We start from the raw sequence: 27,073 nt of genomic DNA, 5'->3' as shown, positions 1-27,073 counted from the left end.
TGCATTTACATCTTAAAACCACCTTATGTAGATATCTTGTATTTCATAAATTCCTTAAACATTTGTGGACATTCGCCAACCGTTTCAAAAGAAAGTGAGAATATGAAAAAAGTGAAACCGATGACCAAAGGTCTATCCTGCTAGAAATATGAATCTGTTGGATGGGTACTACCTATTACTACCATACGGAAGCACCAGTTTTTTTTTCTTTCATGGAGAGGGGAGGCTAGGATTAAATTTGAAAAAGGCAGGACGGGAGTTTTGAGTTAAGAAAAGGCAAAATGAGTAACTTGGCAAAAAAAAACCTGACATTTAACTTGCTTACTATGTATAATATATAATTATCAATTTAGAATTGAATGAACTTGTATAACCCTCCACCCCCTTTTTTCTAGACCACCCATTCCTACGCGCGTACATCTTTTATGTCTTATGACAGGTTTTAGCAAACAATGATATCACAAAAGTAATTGTCGAATAAGATTTTACATACATAATGATGTTCTAGATAAATGTAATTTGAATTAACAAAGACGCACAGGGTTTAAATTTTACCTATATAAATCTATAATCAACGTTTTGACACTATCCCCAAATTTAAATTATAATTTGTCAACCTCAGCGTCGAGAATATACCTTTTCGTAACATGTCTATTGACCATAATAATCGTCATTTAAATACTAACTGATCACCCGAGTCGGGTATAAACATGTCTTTATCTACTTCCTGGTAAACCTGCCATTGTTGAAAAATTGAGATGAACTGACTTTTGTCTGAACTAAGAGGTATATATATACATATTTTTCATTAGAATACAATCATTATCGAATAATGTAAAAGGATTTTATTTGCCTTCGTGTTTCAGTTTTTTATTATTATAATTCAATGGTCGACACTACATTTCAAGCTTGATATGCAGCTCTCAGACGGACTGAATTTGGATTAATATGATCAAATATTTAATCCAGCATTTGTTTCTGACACAGAATTAATTTGTCAATACTATTAATGACTTTAAATAAAAAGAATATGTACACATTCCGGACATTCATTTACCATTGTTTACATATCGCAATATTAAATTGAAAAAAACACTCCAAATAAATGAATAAATGTATTATAAGTATATAGTATACAAAGAGAGATAACTCTACTAATTTATCTGATATTATCTATCTTATAAGGTATAGAACCACTAATTCAGGCCGGGTTGGAAAGAACATACAAAGATTTACTTAGTATATACGAATTGTATAGGACATATCATCCAGTTAACCTCAAGCATTCAAACTTCATTCATTAAGCTAATTTATAAATGTATTGTATATGTTAAAGTTACTGAAAAAATTTAATTACTATATATGTTCTTCATATTATGTAAAGGTCATGGCAACCAGCAAACCGGTACTATGTGGACCTTGTCAAATAGAAAATAATAACACTGAAGCTGACATCTGGTGTTACAACTGTGATGAAGGACTATGCTCAACATGTTCTGGTCATGGTCTTCACAAAAGATTTAATCATAAGACAATCAGTATCAAAAATTATAAACCATCTCCCAAAACTATCAAAACAGAATGTGACAAACATGGTCAACAACTTAACTTATACTGCCCCAGTCATTTAATGCCTTGCTGTGATGAATGTATTTCTGTTAATCATTCAAATTGTACTGGGATAAAAAGTTTAGCTAACATTATTGAGAATACTAAGATTGAAAAATCCAAAGAATCCGTAGAGGAAGATATCAACTCCATCTTAGATCTCTTGAATCAAATGATAAATAACAAAACAACCAACATACAAACAGGAGAACAAAAGTGTGAGGGCATAAAGAAATCAATGATCAAAATTAGGCAGACAATTAACAAACAATTGGATAAGCTGGAGGAGAAACTATGCCAAGAAATAGACAGAATCTGGAATCAGGAAAAATCAGCAGCCATAGATTTTATTTCTGAAATAAAAGAGAAAAGGAAAAACTTGAAAGAAATGAGCAAGCATTTACATGCAGTTGTAATACATACTCCAAAACTACAATCATTTCTAGGCATACATCAGATTGAACAACAAGTACATCAATGTCAACGATATGTTGATGATCTAGAATATGATGATAGGACCAACGAATTTGACATCAAAATGAAGCAAAATGATGAACTAGAAAAGGTGCTGAGCAAATTGGAGCAATTAGAATCATTAGGAAAGGTAATGGTTGATAAAACTGAAATAACCCTAAAAAGAGACACAAGTGGAAGGACGGACCTACAAGTAAAGTCACGTGAACAATCCAACATAAACAACATGACCATGAATATTGAGACAAAGATAGAGATCAACATAGAGGAGGTGATCAGTGACATAATTTGTCTGATGGACGGAAGAGTTATAGTAGTTGAACACCTTGGTAAACTTAACCTATTTACATCTAGTGGCATCCTTCAGAAACAGTTACCAATACCCGTTGGAGCCTACAGTGTTACACAGATCAATAACAACACTATTGCTGTACTTTATCCTATGGAAAACGCCATTAGAATTTTCAACATGGAGAAAGAAACAGTTATCAAAGTTATCCATTTAAACACGTTAGAAAATTCACCCGATTATTTCATGGGATTATCGTTCTCCAACAATTCCCTGGCAATAGGATACGGTCATTTTCACATCTTAATTATAGACTTGAAGGAAAATATCCAGAAGTTTATAGGAGTTAATGGAGTTCATGACGCCATTCGTAGTCTTGTTTACTGTAATGACAGAGTAATCTATAGTGACTGGGATGGTAGAGCAGTAAACTGTGTGGATGAATCAGGTGAACTGATCTGGCAATACACACATGATTTATCAGGACCATGGGGACTCTGTTCAGATACTTATGGTAACATTATTGTAGTAGACAAGGATCGTATAATAGTAGTATCAAAAGATGGACAGGATAGTAAAGTACTGATTAGTGGACGGGATAGTGAGGTGGGACATTTGTTAATTTGCTTTAAACGTAACAAGTCTTCAGGTTTTATAAGTAATTCCTATGGCACTTACTTGGAAAAATTTAATATATCTTTGAGATAAAATATAATATGAGCTATTGAGTTTGATGAAAACATATTGTCTAAGTTTGATGAAATTACTTTTCTAAGTAACTAATTAATGCATAATCCATGTTTTACACAAACATCATAATTTAGAACAATATATCCAGTCACAGAGTTATAATAAAAAAAAGTTTGTGTATTAAGAGTTAAAAAAAAATGTTTGTGTATTATAGCTGTAATCACTAGTTCCAACCACTCGTTATTGGTAATAGCAATCAACATGATCAAGTAAACTATCTCTTACTCAGTATTTTTAGATATCAATGCCCTTACATATACAATACAATACAATACAATATTTTCAAATGCATGAGGAAAGATCAGTGGTCAAGGGGAGATAATTTTGATATCTTTTAGAGTATTTAAGTTATAACTAATTTTCTGATTTTTTAAGTTGCAGGTCTTTATCAAGGTATGCACATAAAATAGATAAAAATCTGCTATCCTCATAAATCATGATCCATGAAGAAAAAAATCTGTTTGAATTATCTAAACTGGGGTATTTTATTTTTTTTTTATATAATCAGTCATATCTCTCAAAAGTTCTGAGGTTATTGTAAAGAGGGTATTCCAGAAGAAAGTACATTTCGTTTTCAATACAATTTGAATAACAATATAAACATATCCTCTCATGTCGAGGTAAAATTTCATGGTTAACACATACATGTACATTGGTAATTCGTTCATGTCTGCCAGTTTCTATTCTTAAACAGTGATTGCTGAGTGTATTTTGTTAACAAATGTTTTTTTGGGTGCTTTAAATCTAAATAATTTTCATAGTCAAATGACCTTTTGAATGAAAAATAAGTGTCCAATTTGCCTTGATTCTGTAAATACAAATTTTGCATTTTCTCCCAATCATTTTGAAAATTTAATTTGAGCTGTTTTTTTCAGTAAATTTTTTAATTTATTTTTGCCTTAATTTTTAAATATATTAAGGTCAATACCCAATTTTTCACTGTAGAAATGATATTAGAGAGCCATGAATTATTGGAGCTAGTTTGAGCTTTACACTCAGTCCTTTTTAACTCAGCATACGCACTTTTCAATAAATCAGATGGAGAATTCTCTAGTCTATTTTGGGTATTTAGTTGAATATATTATTAATCCAAATATAATAATAACACAAGACGTATGCATACGGGGCTATGGGGTACTGAATAATTACAGTTGTGGTGTTGGATAACAGCTGAGGCTTGTTTGCTTCTCAGAAATCAGTCCATATTTGGTCTGGACACTGACTGAATCCAATAGGAGGGATCTTTCATATTGACCAGTTTCCTCATTGGACTCTGAACTACATGTATTTACTTAAGACGGTTTAGGTCGTGGTTGGAATTCCTTTGTTTATAGTATTCACAAACTCACACATAATAGATATAGGAAGATTAGATAAGCATGGTAAACTATCCCATAGGATGCATACGTCTTGTATTATTAATATATTTGGAGAAGACGTTACTAAGTGGTAAAACTTGTGTCTGATTCTTTTGTCATTTTGAACAATAAAATATGTTTTAAAACTAACAACTTAAAAAGTATCCAAAAGGAACATCACATGATACATGAAACTTTACACACGTTTACACACTATAAGGCAAGGACAGTACATGTAAATATGTACACGGGGAAAACATGAAGCCTACGCCCTTGGTTCACATCAAACAGCAATCTATATAGTCCATATTAATCATGACAATGAAAATAAACAAATAAAATAACTATCGCTTACTAATATTAATCCTGACTATATGAATTACATGAACTGGTTGCCATCAAAATGAAAATATAACTACTCCAACTAACAAACGCGTATGCTTTCACATGCAACCAAATATAAAGCACTAAATGCTAATACCAATATGAAGCTCTCATCTATAGAACTTATCATGTCAAGATTACAAACCACAACAAAATATTAAACAATATAAGAAGCCAGCTGACAACATTTTCTAGAACATTATTTCCAATTAGTATTTCATTCCAAATCTATTGCCACAAACCATCTATTTACAGTATTACTACTATAACAACAAAAGAGGGACGAAAGATACCAAAGGGACAGTCAAACTCGTAAATCTAAAACAAACTGACAACGCCATGGCTGAAAATGAAAAAGACAAATAGAAAAACAATAGTACACATGACACAAAATAGAAAACTAAAGAATAAACAACACGAACCCCACCAAAAACTAGGGGTGATCTCAGGTGCTCCGGAAGGGTAAGCAGATCCTGCTCCACATGCGGCACCCGTCGTGTTGCTTACAAATCCGGTAAATAGTCTAATTCGGTAGGTCAAATTCATGAAAGGGAAGGGGATTGTAGTTACGACGTAAGGAACATATCCGATATCATTTGTGAAACGGTTATTCTATAATGGTCAACCAACTCGTGATGGCGTCCGTAAAATTTACGAAGGGATGATTTCAACTTCACCATTTGGAACTCTTGGTTTAACAGCTTCCTTGTGAGCAGTAACCCTCTATCAAGAAAATCATGATAGGAAATGCAAGCACGGGAATATCGTATCAATTGGGAGATATATACCCCGTATGCAGGTGCTGCTGGAATGTTGCTACTTAGAAATGGAAAGTTCACAATTGGAAAGCTGAAATCATCTCTTTTGTCGTAAAGTTTTGTCTTCAACCGACCCTCATTGTCAATTTCTAGATGTAAGTCAAGATATGAAGCCGACTTAACTGTATCTGTAGTATCCTTTATCTCCAATTCGATGGGATAGATGCGATCCACATAGTCACCAAATTTTGAATTGTTTAGTGAAAGAACGTCATCTATATAGCGGAAAGTAGAGTTAAAGGATATTGCTAACTTCTTATCTTTCTTCCTAAGAAGTTCCTGCATGAAGTCAGCCTCATTATAATAAAGAAACAAGTCAGCAAGTAGAGGGGCACAGTTTGTTCCCATTGGGATGCCGACAGTCTGTTGAAAAACACGTCCTCCGAACGTAACAAATATGTTGTCAATCAAGAAATCAAGCATCTTGATAATATCGGTTTCAGAGAATTTTTTGTTTGAATCAGAATGATTCTTTACAAAGTATGATTTATCCCTCCCTAAGACAAGATACTTGTATCTACGTTGGCCATTCTTTTTTTATGAAGCAAAGTAATACCAACTCTTTTAATTTGTCTTTTAGTTTGGAATGTGGAATACTTGTGTAAAGAGTAGAAAAGTCAAATGTTTTAATACTGTTACAAGATGAAAGAGAGTTAGATTGTATCAGAGACATATAATACAATATTTATATGTCTCTGATTGTATGTACTCTAAAAGATCTTTGGAATTTTTAAGTATCCACATCTGATTCACGCCACCTCTAGAATAGGCAGTTTCACAATAACTTTGAAGCCCGTCTTTGATTGCTGATAAAATGGATGTTAATAAGTTAGAAAGGGGTTTCGTGGGGCACTTGGAAGACCCAGCAATATACCGTTGTTTGTAAGGACACTTATGTAGTTTAGGTATCCAATACAGTGATGGAAGATCCAGTTCTTCATCTTTGGTTGAAATACCAAAGGAACAAAGAACAGACCTATGATTATCCAGGATTTCCTCTTTGGTAAGTGTCGTGAGGGTTTATGTTGGGTTTCCAAGTGAATTGTCTATACCTAATTCGTTTATCAAGCAATTAATGTAATGACTTTTACAGATAAAAACGATGTTATTTGGGGCTTTGTCTGCGGGGACAACAACATATTCATCATGGAGGTCAGATAGGTGTTTAGCAACATATGGATCTTTGAAGATTGACGTAGCATGGGCATTGATGGACCCATTCAGTTTCTTAATTCTGATTTGTATTAACGACCTCACTGCCTTAATCCATTCGGATAGAGTGTCTACGTCTTCCTTCTCGCGCTTAGCCCATTGCCTGGCATAATCCTCGACTGAATCCATCACAATTTTAAAGTTGTGTTTCCAATTGATGGATTTAGGCTCACGATATTTCGGACCTTTCGATAACACGTTTCGTAGAGAAGTGTTATTTACAATGTTAAGGTCACCGGTAATAACGTGGCCAGCAGGATTATATGTGAATTGGGAACTAGCACAAGTGCAATCAGGAGGTTTAGACTTGAAGTCGTCAATATCGAGATCCTGCAAAACGCGTTTGTAATTGAAAATTTTAGTTGCAATAGGTTTGGTATAGGTATAAGAAATTATTGGTACAGACTGGTCTTTGAAATAAGGAGGTATTTTCGATTTAACTAATTTATGATGAAGGATATTGCCTAGGTTGACGCCATCGAGACCTTTGTTGGCAAAGGAAAGATTTAGAAAAGATCTTTTCTCTTTTTTATCTTTTCCAATGCAAACTGGCTTGAAAAGTCTGTGACTAGCAATATCCGAAATTATAGCTTGTAGTACCTCAAATTTAATAATTGCTTCTTCTTAGGCAAAAGCCAGCATGAGCTGATATCTTAATCACTTCTACACATATATGATGTAATATTCTCATATTTATACAGCCAACTTTAGTAGTCAGAGGCGGATTTAGATAGTTTTCCAGTGGACCCCCCCTTTTTGTGGGAAAAATTTGATTGATCATGCATTATACATATAGTGAATCATTAAAGCATGACTGGAGCGGGTCCCCTCTTATGAAAAATTCTAGATTTGCCACTAGTCCATTTTGTCCAGCAGTAATCCTCAAAGTAAATATCACGTTTTTCTTATCAACTTGATTTATAACCTTGCAAACTATAACATAACTGTCAAGACACAGTATGCATGTTAAAACTACTAGCACTGTCATAAAGAGTAAACAAAATGAATCATATTCCACAAAACAAAGGAATACAGTGTTGATCCCGTTACTCTAGCTATTACAAACCATATATATATATATTCAAAGAAATTGAAAACCAATGTGAGCGGGATTACGAAACTTAGGACATATATCAACATTGAAGAAAATTACTGTCAAGAACTAATTATTAACAAAACCATGTCATCAAAGCAACAATCTGTCATTTCAAAGCTTAGAAGTGGTTCACTTCCTATAGAAATAGAAGTATAGGTCGCTACTGACAAAAAAAAACTATACCAGAAAGACTCCGTAAAGCATGCAACAATCGAGCTGTTGAGGACGAGATGACTTTTTTGATTCAGTGTCCTGCCTATTCTGCAGAGAGAAATAATAAGAAAAACATTATCAAAATTACTTTCATTCTTATTTTCTCATTTAATTATTTAACATAACTGATATATTGAAACTTAATTGTATCTAATACGAATCAAGTTAAGCCTCAGATATGATAAGGATTAATGGATATGATAAGGATTATAATAGATATGAAATGTATTCCTATAATTTTTCGTCAGTACATAAATGGCAGAGCATCATAAGCCTCTAAAGGCTGGTCAGTATGAATATACAAGTTAATTGACTGCTAAAAATTGTAATATATTGTATTTCATATATACGGTACCAAGTTGTACTCCTCCTTCCATGATAACCCTGATCTACTACAACTAAAACCAAAAACCAGGAGAAAAAAGACACTATATATTCTTAGGGCTTAAAGTGCAAGATTCCAATAATAAAAAAACTAACAACACAAACCACCGATCTCAATATAAGAAGCTAAAATATGGCAAGCTTTTCAGAAAAGCTATTACCTGTCAGGATATTACTGTCGTTGTGATAGTCTGTGCCTAAATTTTCCCCGGGAAAATACCCGGGTACTATCGGACTTTTACCTTAAACGTTTTACTGAAACAGCAAAGAAAGATTAATCAGTTCAGAAACTCAGCCCTGTTAAAAACAGTGCAGAATGACATCCAGTCCCATAGTTGCCAACAACAAAACAGATGGTGAATAATAAATGGAGTTAAAACGTTTTCTCCAGTAAATTGTTGGATAAACAAGTATGAAGTAAATGTCGAAGGCGTCCGTAGTTACTGTTCTGACCAGAGACATATATATATACTACATGTATACATGTCTCTGTTCTATATAAGTCCTTGGTTCTGATCAATTCAAATCTTGTCAAAATATTTTTTTTATATAACAAATTTTAGATGTTGCATAATATGTTTGCCAGGTGGTCAATTTAGTGTCCATGCCTGCAACAAAATTACCACATACATACATGTATATTTACCTGACACCCTGAGGCTACTTTAAAACAGTGTACACTTATAGGTTAGACAATACTTGGTCATGTTTTATGAAGATTTAAGCCCAAGGCGAAGCCGAGGGCTTAAATCTTCATAAAACATGACCATGTATTGTCTGACCAATTTAGAACATATTCACACTTTCGAGTGACCTTACAAAATTAGCTTTCCCATTGTAATATTCAAACCTTAATAAGAGTTCACTTTTTATGATTAACCAAATGTAAAACATAGGTAATCATCATTTCAATGGATGGAAGGAAATAGCACTGACATAGTTTGTGATGATAAATGGATAAATTGTTTTTCTTCTGCTTCAGGTAAAATTTAATACTTATATATCTTGAGATTTTTTTATTTTAAAAAGCAACACAATGTTATATAAATCCCCTTTTTGATTTTTTTTTTATAAATATAAAACTCTGTATAAGCATTTAAATCCAGACCATTCAGTGTCAAATGCTTACTTTTTTATTGATAACTTTATATGTATTAATGTGTCTCCGAAAAAAAATCCTTTGCTTTCTATATCAGCAGTCTGGAATTGTTTTCTTGAAAGAAAAAAAAATCCTTCAAATGCCCGGTATATAATAAATAAATATTATTTTACCTACATCCTTACCCCCATATTGTTTTTGTTTATTCTATATATGTGTACCATAAGAAAATTTATAAAAATTTTGTTTTAACCTTTGCTCTTTCATCTTTAATCAGTAGGCTCTTTTCCCAGGGAAAATGCCTCAGGGGATTGTACACTTCATTAGTGCAGTTATTAAGAGTTCACTTTCATAATTAACTGACAATGAAAAGTCATTCATGTATAGCATTTCATAGTGCATGGAAAACCATGTACTATGAAAATTAGAGGGGAAAAAAACTGACTTTTCATTGGACGAGAAGGGGTGAGTATGTTCTAAATACAAATGGTTCTGGACATCACTAATCAAGTAGAATTAGTATTAAAGAAAAGTTCATACACATATCAGAGGAATATTTAAATTGAAGACTGTTTTAGTACATACACTATATACATTCAATACCTGGTACCTTTCTGGTAGGTTCACTCTTTCTAAGGGTCACTTCAAATGGGATTCATTTAGGTTAGTAATGTGTACATTATTTACAATTGGATGTTTACACTTTTTATTTATTACATTATCAATATAATACAAGTTTTTTTATAATGACTTTAAACTCACTGATGACAAGTGCTCAGTATATAAAATAACTTGTTTAACCAGTGGAACATATTTCACAGACAAGGAACTTATTTCACCAGGTGAGGAACAAATTTCACAAATCCAGAATTTATTTCACCAGGTACATGTAAGGAACAAATCTCACAAACATGGAACTTATTTCACTTGGTAAGGAACAAATTTCACCAACCCAGAACTTATTTCACCAGGAAAAGTGTGGAACTTATTTCATAGAGATGGAACAAATTATATAGAAATTGTCTGTGAAAAAAGTTCTCCCAGAACATATTTCCTGTGAAATTAGTTCCACTGGAACTTTTTTCACAGGAACAAATTTTGGCTCACATTTACATTTACATTTACATTCCTGTCCTAAGTCAGGAATCTGATGTACAGTAGTTGTCGTTTGTTTATGTAATATATATGTGTTTCTCGTTTCTCGTTTTGTTTATATAGATTAGACCGTTGGTTTTCCCGTTTGAATGGTTTTACACTAGTAATTTTGGTGCCCTTTATAGCTTGTTGTTCGGTGTGAGCCAAGGCTCCGTGTTGAAGGCCGTACTTTAACCTATAATGGTTTAATTTTTAAATTGTTATTTGGAAGGAAAGTTGTCTCATTGGCACTCACACCACATCTTCCTATATCTACTTTTACAAAAATATCAATACCTGAACAGTAACACCATAAACCAAGAAACTCATACTTAACCAATACTTTTGGTCAACTGTGATTCAAATGTTTAAGAGGATTATCTTTATTGACTCATTGGCAAAGAAGAATTCAGTATATATGAAGATGAGGAAGGTTGAGTGCTTGTTCAACCAATTACAATTTGTATACATATTCCCAACATGGGGACCTGGTCATTGACAATCTAAAGGTATATATCTTAATGTTGACTGTTTTTTTTACTTTGAATAGGTCAAGTATATTCAGTAGTACTATTACTAGTCCTTGAATTCATTAATCCACATAAATCAGTTCTTGAAGCAGATATCTTTAATAGTAATCCTTGCAAGTTTTGTTAATGCTTAACACACAATACTATAATACAGACATAAAACCATTTAGATTCTGTTGACCACTGGAATATCTGAGTTACAATATGCATATTTCTGGATTTATATTAAGTCAGCTGACAGTTTGTTATATATATATATAATAACCCCTACAGAAAAAAAAGTTGAGGGCGAGCTTTTTTGCTTAAACCCAGAGACTCTTATATAAGTCCCAATTCAAGAAACTGACAACAAAAGGAAATAATCTTCTGTCAGGTAGTACATTATGATATATGTAGTGATAAAAGTCAACTTTCAAATTAGGTGACCTTGACATTCTTCTTAGGTATGATATATATTGGTCAAGGTCAAGATCTGAGCAACAACAAATCATAAACATGATAAAGGAAATGATTTTTTGTCATGTAAACAGTCCAGAGACCTTGTTTAAGGTCCACTCTAAGTCAACCTTCATCTTCATTAATGATTAAAATATAAAAAAAATAATATATACTGGTAATGAGCAAGTGGATTAACAATCTTTTGTGACATCTCAATTTCTCTATTCCTTTAAATATGGGTTAAGAAATTAAAATCTGTCAATGTAAAAAGATCAAAGTCTGACAAATGGCGACAAATTACTATCTTATGTAATGGTGCACTTTATTACATATAGAAGATTTCTGTTTATGAGCATATTATTATGTATTTTATAGGGCTTTTATTGTAGTTGAGAAGCTCTTTAAAAGTATATTAGTACAAAAGTATAAGAAATAGTTATTTATTCATTTACTTGACAATTATTATATTGCCGTTTCAACCCAATGGTTGTTACATTTTGAATATTAGTTCCGACAGGAACATGATTAACTTTTAAAAAGTGAAGTTTTATGAAGACAGCTATCAGGAGTGTATAATTAGATGAAGACCAAAAAGGAGAATAATTATCACTCTGCTGTAGAATTTTATTCCTTGCAACACTTGTATGTCTCAAAGGGATATATCTATTCTCCAACTCAATTAGTAGTTTTATGAACTCACTCAAGATTTAAAAAACAGCCGGTAAAATTTCAACTTTAAACAGGTATTAAACAGGCTGTTTAAATAATCAATGGAAAGGAAAGTAGTGAGCTAATAATATGGGGTAGGTGTAATTTACATTATACATTAAACATTATTTTGATAGATTTTTGTTCATATATAGAAACTATTAGTTGGACTTGTAAACTGGACTGACAATGTATTCATATATATCCACCTGGACTGACATTGTATTCATATGTCCTATCTACACTGACATTGTATTCATATGTCCTATCTACACTGACATTGTATTCATATGTTTTATCTACACTGAAAATGTATTCATATGCCCTATCTGTACTGACAATGTACTCATATGTCCACCTGGACTGAAATTGTATTCATATGTCCTATCTGGACTGACATTGTATTCATATGTCCTATCTACACTGACATTGTGTTCATATGTCCTCTCTGCACTGACATTGTGTTCATATGTCCTCTCTACACTGACATTGTGTTGATATGTCCTCTCTACACTGACATTGTGTTGATATGTCCTATCTACACTGACATTGTGTTCATATGTCCTCTCTGCACTGACATTGTGTTCATATGTCCTCTCTACACTGACATTGTGTTGATATGTCCTCTCTACACTGACATTGTGTTGATATGTCCTCTCTACACTGACATTGTGTTGATATGTCCTATCTACACTGACATTGTGTTCATATGTCCTCTCTGCACTGACATTGTGTTCATATGTCCTCTCTACACTGACATTGTGTTGATATGTCCTACCTGGACTGACAATGTGTTCATTTGTCTTATCTTAATATTTTTAACTTATGTAGGTTTGTAATTGTTTAGAAGAAAAGATAGGTGCATGGTCCTAAACAAATGGGAACAGATTGAAAGGGTCAATAAAACACATTAGGTCAGAATTCAGACTGACAAGGTTGGTTGATTAATTGATTGGTTTGTGTTTAACCTCGTTTTCGGCACTTATTGGTTATTAAGTGGAGGTAATTTTTATGGTGGAGGGATCTCACCTCCACCATAAAAATTAGTCAGGTGACCAGGTGACCAGAGTTCCTAAGACACTGGTGGTAAGCGGATGGTCGTAAAATTAAGGTTATGAAGGTCGTTATCAAGCATACCCGCTAATTTGCAGTTCCCTACCTGAGTTAAAGAACATAAGCTTTATTTTTAGCCTGGATGCTTAGACGTCATATTGTTGTTTGGTGAAATCAAGCTGATAATCAGGTGCACAGTAATGTCTAATGAAGAAGTCCACTAGTAGCTTGTAGCTATTCATACAATGTAAACATATAACTTACACATGATTTTAAACCTGCATTCCGGGATTTGTATGTAATAGTTGCCGGAGTACATTTAGTTTGACCTAAGTCCTTGTAACATTATCTTGGCTACAAGCTTAAGCCTGGCTACGAACTAGTATTTTATTTTACTCTTAAATTCAGTGCATGTAGCAGTGTAAAATATATATCAACAATATTCCTACTTTCGAGGGTAACACAATGTTCATTGCGACACCATGGATTCAGTTTTCATTCCGTACCAATACTTAGAACTATCAATGCTATACAGCAATATATAATTGTTATGTAATATTTAAAAAAAACCGACAACACGTAATAAAATCCTAGGTTGAGTTCAATATCGTAGCGGCTACGTAGCTGCTATCAATATCTATGTAACAACCAGTCTATAGCTACATGTTCAATCGTCAAAATCTATGTAGCACTACGTAGCAGCTACGATATTGAACTCAACCCTGACTCAGAAGTGCATTTGTGGATTCTATTTCCTCATGAACAACCAAAAGACCATTATTTGAAGGCCAATAGTTTATAAGACAATTACAATTTAAAGTCAAGGAGTAAACAAAGACTTATAGGAACTGCAATAAATGATTTAAAGATGATTGTTCAGAATTGTACATTTAACAATTTCATCTGCCGACATGATTGCAGTTAAAAAAAAGTCATAAATAAAAAACCCTAAAAACAAATATAAGGGAATACATGTGCATTTAATAATTTCATGCCTTAACGTACAGTAAAAAATATATTAATTCTCAACCCTTACATACTTTTTGGCTTAATGCGAGTTGATTAGTTTTCACTGTTGCTCCTAAATGATGAGTGTTTGAATATTGTTTGTAGCAAATCATATATTACATCTGAGTCTATTACCTTTACAATTAAAATACATTAATAAAAGTTTGTCTAAATACTCGAGTTACGGTCATCTTTCAAAGTTACGACCATCTTGTGTCGGCTACAACCATCATCCAAAATACTATAGTTGAAGTTACGACCATCACACATTTAAAGTTACGACCATCATGCTTGAATTTTTGAATGACTATTTTACGAAAATTGGAATGTTTTAATGCATCAAATTTGGTTTAAATATCACCGGACTGCCGAATAGTATGTACAAGACAAGCGGTTTGGTTCAAATCAACCTTTTAGTGCACAAAAATCGAAAAAGAAAAACTTATCCCTAGAGTTGTCTCCCATCTCTGGATGGTCATAACTTTTAGTTACGACCATCCGCTTACCACCAGTGTAAGAGAACCACTGACTTTCAGTAGAAACACAAGCAATTTGACAAAAATGAAAAAAAAAAAAAAACAGCCCACAAGACATTGCTAAGAAATCAAAGATTGAAACAATGAACCCAACTTAATTATGCATTTAAAGTAATGGTTATGATGCATCTGGATGCAAAGTTATGTGCACTGAGTTTTTATTAAACAGACTTCAAAAGTGTAAAAGTACATTTGATTTTAAATTTTACGTGTTTGGACAAACCTCTGGTCAATTATTTAGTTTTAGGTATTATGAGGTAACTCCCATTACCTGATAAACAAGTTAATAGATCAAGATAGATACAATATCAAACTTTTGTTGGGCTATGACACAGGAAGATTTAAAAGGTGTGAACAGAATGGTTGAATAGACTAATCTTTTAGCTAATTTGACTGTTCTTAATACATGTACATGTATTTTAAACACAGCAAAAATTTAAATGTTAAAGTTATTTGAATGACAACATAATACTTTTTAAAAATGAATGTTTTGTTTTCATACAGATCAGTCTATATTTATCTTGTAAGATAATATGATTAAAGAATTTAAACACGATTTTACAAATATTTAAAGTGAAGTTATTTCTCCTGTGTTATTATATACTAGAGAAATGTTTTCAATGTAGGACCTGCTATCTAGTTATCTCCTTCTTTTTCTATGGATTTATTTTTTCTGTGATTTTGAAAGAGATATGTTTTAGACTGCCTGTACAACAAACATGTATGTAAGTTTTATATTATTGTTTTGGAAACAAAATACAATCATTCAATAAAATCTTTTTTTTAAATCATAAACTTGTAATGGATATATACCATTTTTCCCCCATTCTACAAGTAAAACTTCAATAGCCTGAGGTTTAAAAACCTAAAATATTATACTTACAGTAGTAATGCACACATTGAATTTAAATACAAAATACAAAACAAAATTTCAGGTCACGAAATATTGTACTATCGACCTAAGTAATGAACTTGAATTTTAAAAGCTTTAAAATATAATTTTAAAATGACAAATAAGTTATGATGTAAGTTATATTATTTGCCTGAGCGCTCGTAAGTTTAATGTGTATTCTTCAATCTGATTGTAATACATTCCTCTCGTGTATTCACACTTGTTTATATTGGATCTAACAACTCCCTGTGTTACTTTCACTTTTGATAATTATTATTCTACCTATATAAATTTGCCCTCAACTGGGACATTTAGGTATAAGAAAGCCATGACTATAATCCAAATAATAGAAAACGGAAGATGTGGTATGACTGCCAATGAGACAATTCTTAACAAGAGACCAAATGACTTAGAAATTAATAGCTTTAGAACACTGTAACGTTACACACGCTGTTCCTACAACATCCAGAATTTAAAACAGCATCTTCGAAATTTCCTCCGCAAAACAAAATAAAAATGTTAGCAAACACGAACCACTATTAAAGCAAATTCAATATATGTTTTAGATTATGTTTTTATAGCTCTTGATCATATACTAAGTATTATCTAGTATATTTGAGGATAAAAATAACAAAGCCATGTGAAAAAACGGATGTCCAACATTACATTTAAGAAAAACTGTTTTAACTCTTATGTATAGTGATCCTATTTCTTATTCTCTGATCTTCCTGAAACTTGGAAGGAACAACGACATGTATCGATTCTTTGTGGCGTTAAAGGCGTTATTTTGCCAAATTTCATTTGACCTGGTGACTGCATATTAAGCTGGAATAAGAAAAATGTCTAACGATGTTTTTCGTTAACTCCACGACTGAAAGTGAATTTTATAAGTAGATATAGCAGAAAATGAATAATAAGAGTAAGATAATAATAACATCTACCAAAAGTACAAATATTTGCCTCATTGTTTGTGAGTTCAAATATTGCAGATTCTATAAAATCTTTTCTACACAGTCGTTTTTCAAGCGGTAGCCATTTTGTCAAACTTGATATTTCATTTTTCAAAGCATGAGTTAATACATGTACAAGTCCAAGGAATGGTTTACTTCGCGATTTGTCCTGCTATTCACGTTATAACTGTCGTGATGAAAGTAATTACTGTACTAGCGAAGCCGGAACATTTTCGTCAATATAAACTTGTGCATGGAGGTAATTGAAAGACTAATCCCAAACAGCCACGAAAACCGTTTCATTGAATGAATAAAACCCGGGATTATATTAGCCGTTTTTACGGACGATCCAGGAGTAGATTACTATATTTTAAAATGTATATCAGAAGTAAAACGATTTAAGCAAGCAATTTTAGATGACTTGGGAAATAATACTCAAGCCAAGGTTCAAGTAATTGAAGGGGTGTATTTCGAAAAATTATGTGCCAGGGAAAATACAATACATGTACATTTATAATTGGTATTTATGAAATATTTATGCCTCTTTCACACATACATCAAATTTGAATGGAATTTGAATTGAATGCCAATCATATTCACTAATCAAGTTCACTCACTTTTCCCTTTTAAAAAAAAATTCAAATCAAATTTGAACTGGCTAAATCGCATTAGAAATGCATTTTTGTTAATACAAATTAGTAAATTCTCATTTAATAATTCTAATTAAACTGTGTTGTGGACACTTAAATTCAATTGTATTTCAAATTAAATTATAATTAAATAATTGATATATGCGAATTGAAAGTTAATGTTGTTCAGACAGTAAAGTCAATTCAATGTGCATTGCAGTTAGAAATTAGGTTTGGACATATAATATTTTGAATGTGAATTAAACTAATTCAAATAAGTTAACACAAATCGAATTGGAGTTACGTGTGAAAATAGCATTATACTGTAAGTTTTTTTTTACCAGTACCGGGTATATTTATTATATTAACAGCAGTTTATTATTTTGTAGACCATTGGAATGTGACAAAGTGAAGCAAGACATATTTTTCTGAGTCTTCTATACTGAAGTGTTCATCATGATTCCCAAACACACAAGTGGTAAGTCAAATTAAGTTCAGGCATATGCTTGTTTGTTTGGTTACAGTAAATGAATGAAAAAAATCCCCATGAGGTCAAGGTAAGTAAGTAAGTAAGTAAGTAAATTTTATTTAGAGTCGGCATATATATACATTATAACAGAGAAAACATGAGCTCTGGTGAGCTCTTTAACCGACTATCACAATAAAAATCATGCAGCATCATGCAAATACTACCAAATAAAACATGCAATATTATAAAGCAAACTTCTATTTGATTTATAAATAATAAATTAATAATTTAATACATAGATGGTCTTTCAATATCTTTTAAAAATTGGCATTCATTTACATATATATATTTAAGGAGGTTTTGAAAAACAAAACATATATAGAAATCTTATAAACCTCATGCTGGTTTTAGTATACAGAAATGTATCAAAAACAATAGCTGATAATATTCTACAATGCTAAGGGGAAAACTGTACTGAAACGGTTTGTCAAAGATCCCAACACTATAGTCTGAACAATGAAGGAAAAATAAATAGAAAAGTAGCAGCTTTGTAACCTGATACACTAAAATGCCATTATTATTTTTGCAATACTAAGAAAAATCTCCATTCATTCATGAGATATCAAAAAAACAAAATGTGAGTTAAGTTAATGCCATTACAACCCTGTCATTTTTCGCAATAAATATGGCAATAATTTTCGAAATTAGCAGTAGTTACAAAATGTATAACTCAGCATCATATGAAATGGCACTATTATGCCTCAACTGATATACATACATATATATAAATAATTATATAATCAATGCAAATTTTGTTTTTTTGCTGCATAACCTAGTAAGTGCTGTTCTAGAAGTGGAATATCACTCAATCAGAATTAGAATTGGATTTATATAATCCAATTTGAATTTTGATGCTAACATGACTGTTATATTAGGTGATCTGAAAGGGTTTGAATAATTAAGCTTTAACTTTGACATATAGTGGCTGCTGATTATTCAGTTTATAAAAAATGGTTTGATCCACTTGCCTTTGTTGAATTAATACAAGGACATATCTGTGATGTTTGTGTAATATACTATTACAGTAACATTAAAACACAACTTCACTGAAATAATGAGAAATAAGTAAGAAGACGTGGTATGAGTGTCAATGAGACAACTCTCCATCCTAGTAACAATGTATAAAAAGTAAACAAATATTGGTCAAAGTAAGGCCTTCAACACAGAGCCTTAGCTCACACCCAACAGCAAAGGCTATAAAGGGCCTAAAAATGAGGCTGTTTTATATTGTATTATAAAGTTACACAATAGATATCACATATTTATCTGATTGAAGGTGAAATCTTAATTGGCGAATCTTGGATTTCAGGTACACCCATTTAAAACATAAGTGTATAACACCCTTATCATAGGAGAACACGCAATTAAGATATTTTAACCCTATGAATTTGTATTTGTGTTCTATATCGTTGTTAGTCCTCCCAAAACAAATACTACACATTTATGTAACACGATTCACTAAAGTATTAGTCAGTCAAGAAGATTTAATCTTGACAGTTTTGATTTTAACATTGGATTTTTTAACTTAAAGGTAAATATTTATCTGAAAACAAAGACGTCAAAGTTTATTTCACATTTATATTGATCTTTATAATTAACAAACTGTGACATTTCTCCTAAAATACTGTGTCACTTTTAAATTTCTGTTTATAGTTTTATTAAATCATGTGTTGTATTTTGTACTTTTTTCACTTATGTCCTTCATAAATTTATCAATCATGATTAATATAAATGTAAAGATGACAAGATATGGGGTTCCTGAAGCAATCGATGGTATACAGACAAACAATTGAAGCATGACATGATCTTCAGTGATTAGTGGAAACTCATCAAGCATCCAGAGAGTTAAAGTCGATGAATTTTAGTACATTTATGAAATAGCTTTAAAACATCAAATGATCAAGCTACAGATTTAAGGATCTGGATGATTCACTTAAAATTCAGTTCACTTGATAATTTTTATTTACTTGTCTATAAAACTAATTTCAATTGGACAATCAACACGATCAAGAATTATAAAATTGAAAATCCAAAAATATGACATTTCAATGAAAGGAAAATATATAACCCTGTAATTGTTTGATAGATAGTCTGTGTAAAGGTAGAATTTTTAAAATGAATTATTTATCAGTATTGATATCTTGTCGAGTACTGGGTAATATCTCATGTCTCTCAACAAAAGCCAATAACTTATAACAAATACTGTAATCCATACAGTTTATGTGACCAGTGGAAAGAAGAACTAATGTCCCAAACATCATATATTCAATTATAGGGTAATACTGGGATAATTAAGAGAAACAAAATATTCTAATTGCCATAAATAATCAATTTATATTGTTCTGGGTACAGATGTGTATTAAATAATCATCGCCTGACTTATCCAGGTTATTTTATAGTCCTAATGACATTTGTTAATTAACCTGATAGTTGGATACATGTGAATTTGAACTTTTATCACAAAACGTGGATATTATGATACTTTATAAAGTATGCGTTACTTATCAATCAGATATCGATTCAAGGAGGAGTTATAAATGGACAAAACTTGTAGCTAAAGATTAAAATTTCAAATTTTATTAGATTTCTTTTAATCATATTACTTTTATGGTGATGATTGACATTGTGTAAAAGTTTTGATGGGATTTTGAGTGCATTAATTTATCCGTTATGATTCAAATAAATGTAACTAATATTCAACACATTTTATTCAGGCGGTGTTTAATTCAAACTTTTTTTTAATGAATATTTGAATTTATTTTTATCCAAAATCCAAATTAATGAATTTCTATAAATTGTGAGTTTTGATGTGCAGTGACCTAACAATAATTTCATGATTTGTCATTACTAGTAGTAATACAATTTGTGTGATATATAGGATATTGAGTGATTTTCTGTTCCTACCTAGAATTTTTTGTATACAAATGGATGTAATGATGTTTTTACACCTATAATTAACCTGGTTGTATTCTCTGGAAGGTATTAACATCTCTATAGTACAAGAGAAACAAGTTGGCTGTTAGGTGAGTTGTTTCTGGTATTTTGTTCATAAACGGTTTACAAAATAGTTATTGATGGGGGAAGGGGGGTTAAAAGAGTTCGGTTGTGATTAACAAGCTGTCTTTTCCAAGATAGAATTCAAAGTTAGTTTAAAGTGCGAGGTTTGGCATGCCATAAAACCAGGTTCAACCCACCACTTTTATTCCCCTTTAAAAGTGTCCTGTACCAAGTCAGGAAGATGGCCATTGTTATAATATTGTTCGTTTCTGTGTGTGTTGCATTTTAACGTTGAGTCGTTTGTGTTTTCTCTTATTTTTGAGATAAGACGTGGCACGGTACTTGTCTATCCCAAATTCATGTACATGTATTTGGTTTTGATGTTATATTTGTTATTCTCGTGGTGTTTTGTCTGTTGCTTGGTCCGTTTCTGTGTGTGTTGCGTTTCGGTGTTGTGTCGTTGTTCTCCTCTTATATTTAATGCGTTTCCCTCGGTTTTAGTTTGTTACCCCGATTTTGTTTTTTGTCCATGGATTTATGAGTTTTGAACAGCGGTATACTACTGTTGCCTTTATTTGAAGATATAATTCAGTTGTTTTATTATTTATTTGGATTTTAGGTTTAAGTTTTAATATTTTGTGGCTGAATATATTTTTCTTGGGTTTCAATTTTCGTAGATTAAGGAAAACTTGCATTTTCCTGTATATTTGATTTTGTGGTTTTGGCAGTTTCTGCATAAAAAGCCTTAGTATAAAAAATTTGTAATTCAATGTGATTCGTTGACCATTTGAATTCATTATCTTACCTGTACCAACGAAACCCACTAAAAGTGGTACCCAACAAATAATAAAGAATCCACAGTATTGAAGGTATTTAGAAATGGCTTTAACTTGTTTTTTTCTTCATGTTATTAATATTGAACGTCATAGAAACCTATAATTTTTTGGGGATAGAAAGAAATAGCTTCAAGACAATGTCAACAAATGCATGTTGATGACCAATAGTAATTTGACTGTACCCAGCCGGACACATTATGGGAACTGTAGAATGACCAGGCATCCATCCATGAGTCGTTTCATCTGGTCTTGTTATCACTCTCATGTTCAAAATTCTTGCCATATTTATACCTTTAAATCGGAAGACCTCATTTTGTGTGTCTCTTCTCTTCCTTCCACAATAAATTAATTATCATATAGGTAACATGCTTAGTCGCATTTGTCATCCATTATGATTATTCAGCTTGGAAAATTTTGGGAGAAAAACAAAAATAAAGACGTCCAGATATTGTTTCCGTCATCGGACAGATTTTTAAGTCTTAAACAGGACTTTCGTTTAATTAGCACTGTTTTAAATTGCACATTATTTTCATAAGTACTTTTGAACAGCACAATTAATTTCTCGTTTATTCTGCATATGAATAACTATCATCATACTACTATAATATACACAAACTCTCTATATAATATATCAGTGACTGCCGTGGATAGTAAACTTGGAATTAATAGTTATTAAGTAGCGAAGTGTCACTATATTTATAATAAACAATTATGGATGTTCATAGTATACAGAAAACCCGAAAAAAATTGAAATTAACTGAGAAAAAAAATTATAAAGGACTTTGGAAAAAAGGGGGGGGGGGGCTAAAAAATGTCATTTTAATCTCGAAGTATTATTTTCAAAAGTTATGTTCCTTGGAAATATTGATTATATGAACAATTGCATTTTAAGTGCTGTTAAGGAGGCTCGCGGGTATAAGATGTTCAGAAAAAAATTAAACATTTATTTTTCATTACAAATTTTATTAATAACCTTTAGTAGTTGTTACTTTATCATATGGTACAAAATCATTCCAAAAAATCAATTCGTATTTGCCCCAGGTGACTTTTAAAATGTAGATATCATTGAAAAGGCTCCAAATTATTTCCCTTTGGTGCAAAAATGCCATTTTTTGGCATGAAAATTGAAATATCTTTTTTAACTCATCGGTGACCCATATTTTTTATTGTTGTTTTGGAATAAGCTGAACATAAACTGAATAATTGTAAAATTTAAGCGATTTCTGTAATTTAGTTCTTTTTTTATTTCGATATTACCGCTTTTTCTCCTATTAGTTCAACAGAAAAAAAGGACATTAACAAAAATGTATGCAGATTGTGAGCGTAAATGAACCGTGACCCCATTTCTTTATTTCATTTTTCTATTAAGTATAAGATAAAGTTCATTTACAGAAAAATATAGCGAAATCCTTTATTAAATAAAAAAATTGATTTAGACCCGCGAGCCCCCTTAAGTTTTGCAATAATCATCAACAGTTTTTAGCATAATTTTCTTTAGCCACCAAAGATTCAGAAAGTTTTTGTGTCTAGGGATTCAACATGATCATTGGTAACTCTTCCGTACTGAACATTTCAGATTCTAGGTTGTGGCCTAGGGTTTCCTCAAGCCTTTGGGTCTAAAAAATGCACAAAATCAACGTATTTTGACAATTTATCTAAAAAGGGCTGATTTTGAATCCCAAAATGTACTCTCCTATTAAGAAGTCTGAGCCTCAGATTTTTTTTAACAATGAAGTATCTTTTGAACCAAATTATGAAAGTGACCATTTTGAAATTATATGATATAAAGCTAAAAGTCAAGGCCATATATCCCCTAAAGTGAACCTTGTTCTATATATCAAAACTATAATGATTGGACAGATTTTTTTTTACCAAAGAATAGATTCTGGCCAAACATTATTTCCTTGCATCAAAAATTTATTGTTGCAAATATATCATTTAGAGACATTTAAGGCTTATCTTTTATCGTCATTGTCAAATATCGTTTTAAAAGATACAGTTAATGTCAAAATGAGTAAACTGTTTATCGTTAAAGTTCTTTTTTGGGGTACCTCATTAAGACCCTCATTTAAGCCAAACAATTTCAAGGTGCTGTTTTATTAAGATGCATCATATTAACTTATTAGTACAATAAAGTAAGAAGTATGATGTAGGTACTGTTGAAACAGCAACCCTAAAAAGAAAGAATAACAGAAATTAAAATCATAATTAATTTGATTGAAGATTGATGTCTTTTCATGATTATTTGCAATTAAGATAACCTTTAATATAGAAGTGGAAAATTTAGCACACAAAATGTTTTAGATCAACACTATTCCCGTTTTGTTGCTGTATGAATAATGATACTGTTACATATTTATTTCATCTGATTTCTCCACCATTTCCACTACTTGAAGTCACATGGGACAGTGAAATTGTATGTAAGCACACCATGCTTAACATCCATTGTGTCGTATCTTACAATGGAGTCCGTATAAAATCAACGGTAATCAATTAAAAGGTACAAGATTGAACTCACGATACTGTAAAGGGACTGGCATGATAAAATACAGATTCATTACTGACTAACCACTATTGACATTTAGTGAATGAACAGTAAATGGCATTAAAGAACAAAAAGTCAAAACATGTAGGCCATAGTAACTAAAATTACAATGTATGGGATGTTATTATTGAAAACATGATGACTGTCTGGCAGGTTTCATTGATCCTTGACCTTATTTTTAGGGTTCATTGTAAAGATTTTGTGTTTTGGTGTGTTACTCAAATACAAAATGTGCTATAAGCAAAAAGAAACATATATGATTGTAAATACTGTACAGGTCTGTATGACCTTGACCTCATGTTCATTTTTCATGGGTCATGAATTTGTTAAGTTTCTGTTGTTTGGTCTATTTCTCAGATACTTTAAGCATAAGTTCAACTATATTTGGTATATATGGAAGGATTGAAAGGTGTATTATGTCTGTCTGGCAGGGTTTCATAGTCGATCTTTAGGCAATGTTAAGTTTTCATGGTATTATGCCAATTCTCTTAGGTGCAATAAGTAATGGGTCAACTGTGTGATGTATGGTTTTGAAATTTTGCTGTTTCATCTGACATGTGAAAAATAATCAGTTTCAAAGATTTCATTCTTAAAGTCACACTTAATTTTCCTAATAAGTTCAAAAGTTCAATGTAAAAATCACCTATTTTCTGAATGTATTCAATGACACCATTTATTTTAATTAATATTAATCCCGATATATTAGGCATGCATTAAATATGAATATCAGACAGAACATGTATGATTGCCATTATGAGACAACAGTCTCCATCAGAGACCAAATAGATGTTAACAATATAAAATATACACTGTACAGGCAATGGGGAAATAAATTGTTCTTTTGTGCTAGTCAGCACAGACACACAGAATTACAAAATATTTAAAAAAAAAATGGCAGCTTTCCATTTCAACAAAAGAAACCATACATTAATTTCAGCATACATGAAGGTCACACAATTTCCATTTAAATGGTAAACTTTATAATTTAAGAACCTGTACATGATTGACAAGTTTTTTGCATTTTTAGTTGTAAATATATCTCAACTTTACTACATTAACTTATTTCTAATTTAAAATGTATAGCTTGTGCATTTTTGGGGAAAGAGTCGGCTTCAAGCCGTCAATCCCCTATGGGGTTGACCAGAGTGATATTCCCTCGCATCATTCATTTTGTTTTTATTAAGTGTGGAAACCCCCCTCCGAACAAATCTTACTGAGATTGATGAGAAGGAAACACACAAATGAATAGATTGACTTTTAAAACACTTTTCTACACATTTCCCTTCTGTTTCTAGCGAAATTATTGTATTTTGAGCTCTCTTTTACACTATTTACGTTTCTTTTACAATCCGGAAAATCAGTATGACGAGTGTAATGTTACAAAGTATTGAACGGAACAGATATGTGATCTCTGCGCCAGAGATTGCAACTTTCAAAGTAAACTAAGTTCGTGGAGATACATGAGATTGGGGAGAGAAACCATTTTTTTCATTTTTTCTGTAAAATTCTGTTTTGTGAATCTTCCTCCAAATCAGGAGCACCTCAATTAATGAGTAATTATCCACTAAAATAAAACTTGAAAATGTGACGTTTAGTATATGATTAGTATAGTCTTCCATTAAAACGAAATTGTGTGTACCAACAAATAAATCATTGTAATGGTTAAAAAAATTTTTTAAAAAAAGTTGCATTTTATAGTTTAAACCTATTTATTCATAAAATTTACAAATATTTCAAAATGTAGGATCTGGAAACAAGCGTCACACAGTTTACATCAATCATATTATTTTTTATTAGTTCCTGTATCCCTGTGATGAGAGTTGTAAACATATAACTGGGAACTTTATCAATGGAAATTTAAAACTAAATGTATTTTTCAGTCCTTAAACTTTCTTAAGAAAAGAAATTAAAATCTTCAGAGTACTGTCACAAAAACTGGAAAATGACCTAGCCTGCAGTTCAGTGGTACACAATTAAGATTTCAGAAAACATTGTAGTTGTTGTTAAATGACAGAAATCAGGTGAATTTTACATAAATAACTATGAACTTTATTCGAGTGTTTAGATTTAGAAGATGCAGATCTCTTGGTCCAAATTGAATCCTAAACTAAAGAAACAAAATTAGATTAATCAACAACAATTGATTTCAATATTGTCAACCTTTCTACATGTTCTAGCTGTTCTTTTTTCATTCTTTTTATGAAGACTATCAAAAGATTTTTTTATTTTACAGTTGTCTCTTCTTAAACAACACATACATACATCTAAGTTCACTCTGATATGAGTTTTAGTGGTGTACCATGGGGTAATTGATAATGTATGTGATCCTTGTGCCATATTTTCTGTTTATTTTTGGTGAACCATGTGACCTGCTTGCTTTAACTAATGTGATCAGTTTTTGTGTGACCTGCTCTCTTTAACTAATGTGATCAGTATTTGTGTGACTGCATGGGTATGTTGTATGTTTCATAGGGTGAAGGTCTGGGTCAAGTAGGATAAACAGTACTGTAGTTCCTTTGGAAGAACAGAGTAATAAACCGGTTTAACTTAAGAAGTAAATTGGTGTATATGAACATAAATTTACAGACTGACAGGTCGACAGG

At 31.7% G+C, this 27,073-nt stretch overlaps 2 protein-coding genes across 16 annotated transcripts in view; both read left to right on the top strand.

Annotated features, from left to right (window-relative positions):
- Positions 1–672: 672 nt before the first annotated feature.
- Positions 673–4,629, top strand: LOC139493300 (uncharacterized). Its single transcript, XM_071281575.1, has 2 exons — positions 673–786; positions 1,385–4,629. Exon 2 carries the CDS (start codon positions 1,388–1,390, stop codon positions 3,077–3,079), a length of 1,692 nt encoding a protein of 563 aa, XP_071137676.1. The 5' UTR covers positions 673–786; positions 1,385–1,387; the 3' UTR covers positions 3,080–4,629.
- A 6,583-nt stretch (positions 4,630–11,212) lies between these two features.
- The window catches only part of LOC139493299 (synaptotagmin-7-like), a 151,160-nt gene continuing 135,299 nt past the window's right edge, over positions 11,213–27,073 (top strand). For 6 of the 15 annotated variants that reach the window (XM_071281562.1, XM_071281555.1, XM_071281560.1 and 3 more), the window contains exon 1: positions 17,946–18,041. In XM_071281562.1, the coding sequence (XP_071137663.1) occupies positions 18,020–18,041 (22 nt within the window). In that variant the 5' untranslated portion in view covers positions 17,946–18,019. Of the gene's footprint in view, positions 11,329–12,331; positions 12,591–15,623; positions 15,818–16,066; positions 16,118–17,945; positions 18,042–19,509; positions 19,624–21,027; positions 21,116–27,073 lie in introns of those variants that run through there. The other 9 variants (XM_071281567.1, XM_071281561.1, XM_071281566.1 and 6 more) reach the window with 9 other exon arrangements.

This window comes from Mytilus edulis, chromosome 10, assembly GCF_963676685.1.
Source record: "Mytilus edulis chromosome 10, xbMytEdul2.2, whole genome shotgun sequence".
In the NCBI taxonomy this organism is placed as follows: domain Eukaryota; kingdom Metazoa; phylum Mollusca; class Bivalvia; order Mytilida; family Mytilidae; genus Mytilus; species Mytilus edulis.
This window is presented reverse-complemented; position numbering and strand designations above follow the sequence as displayed.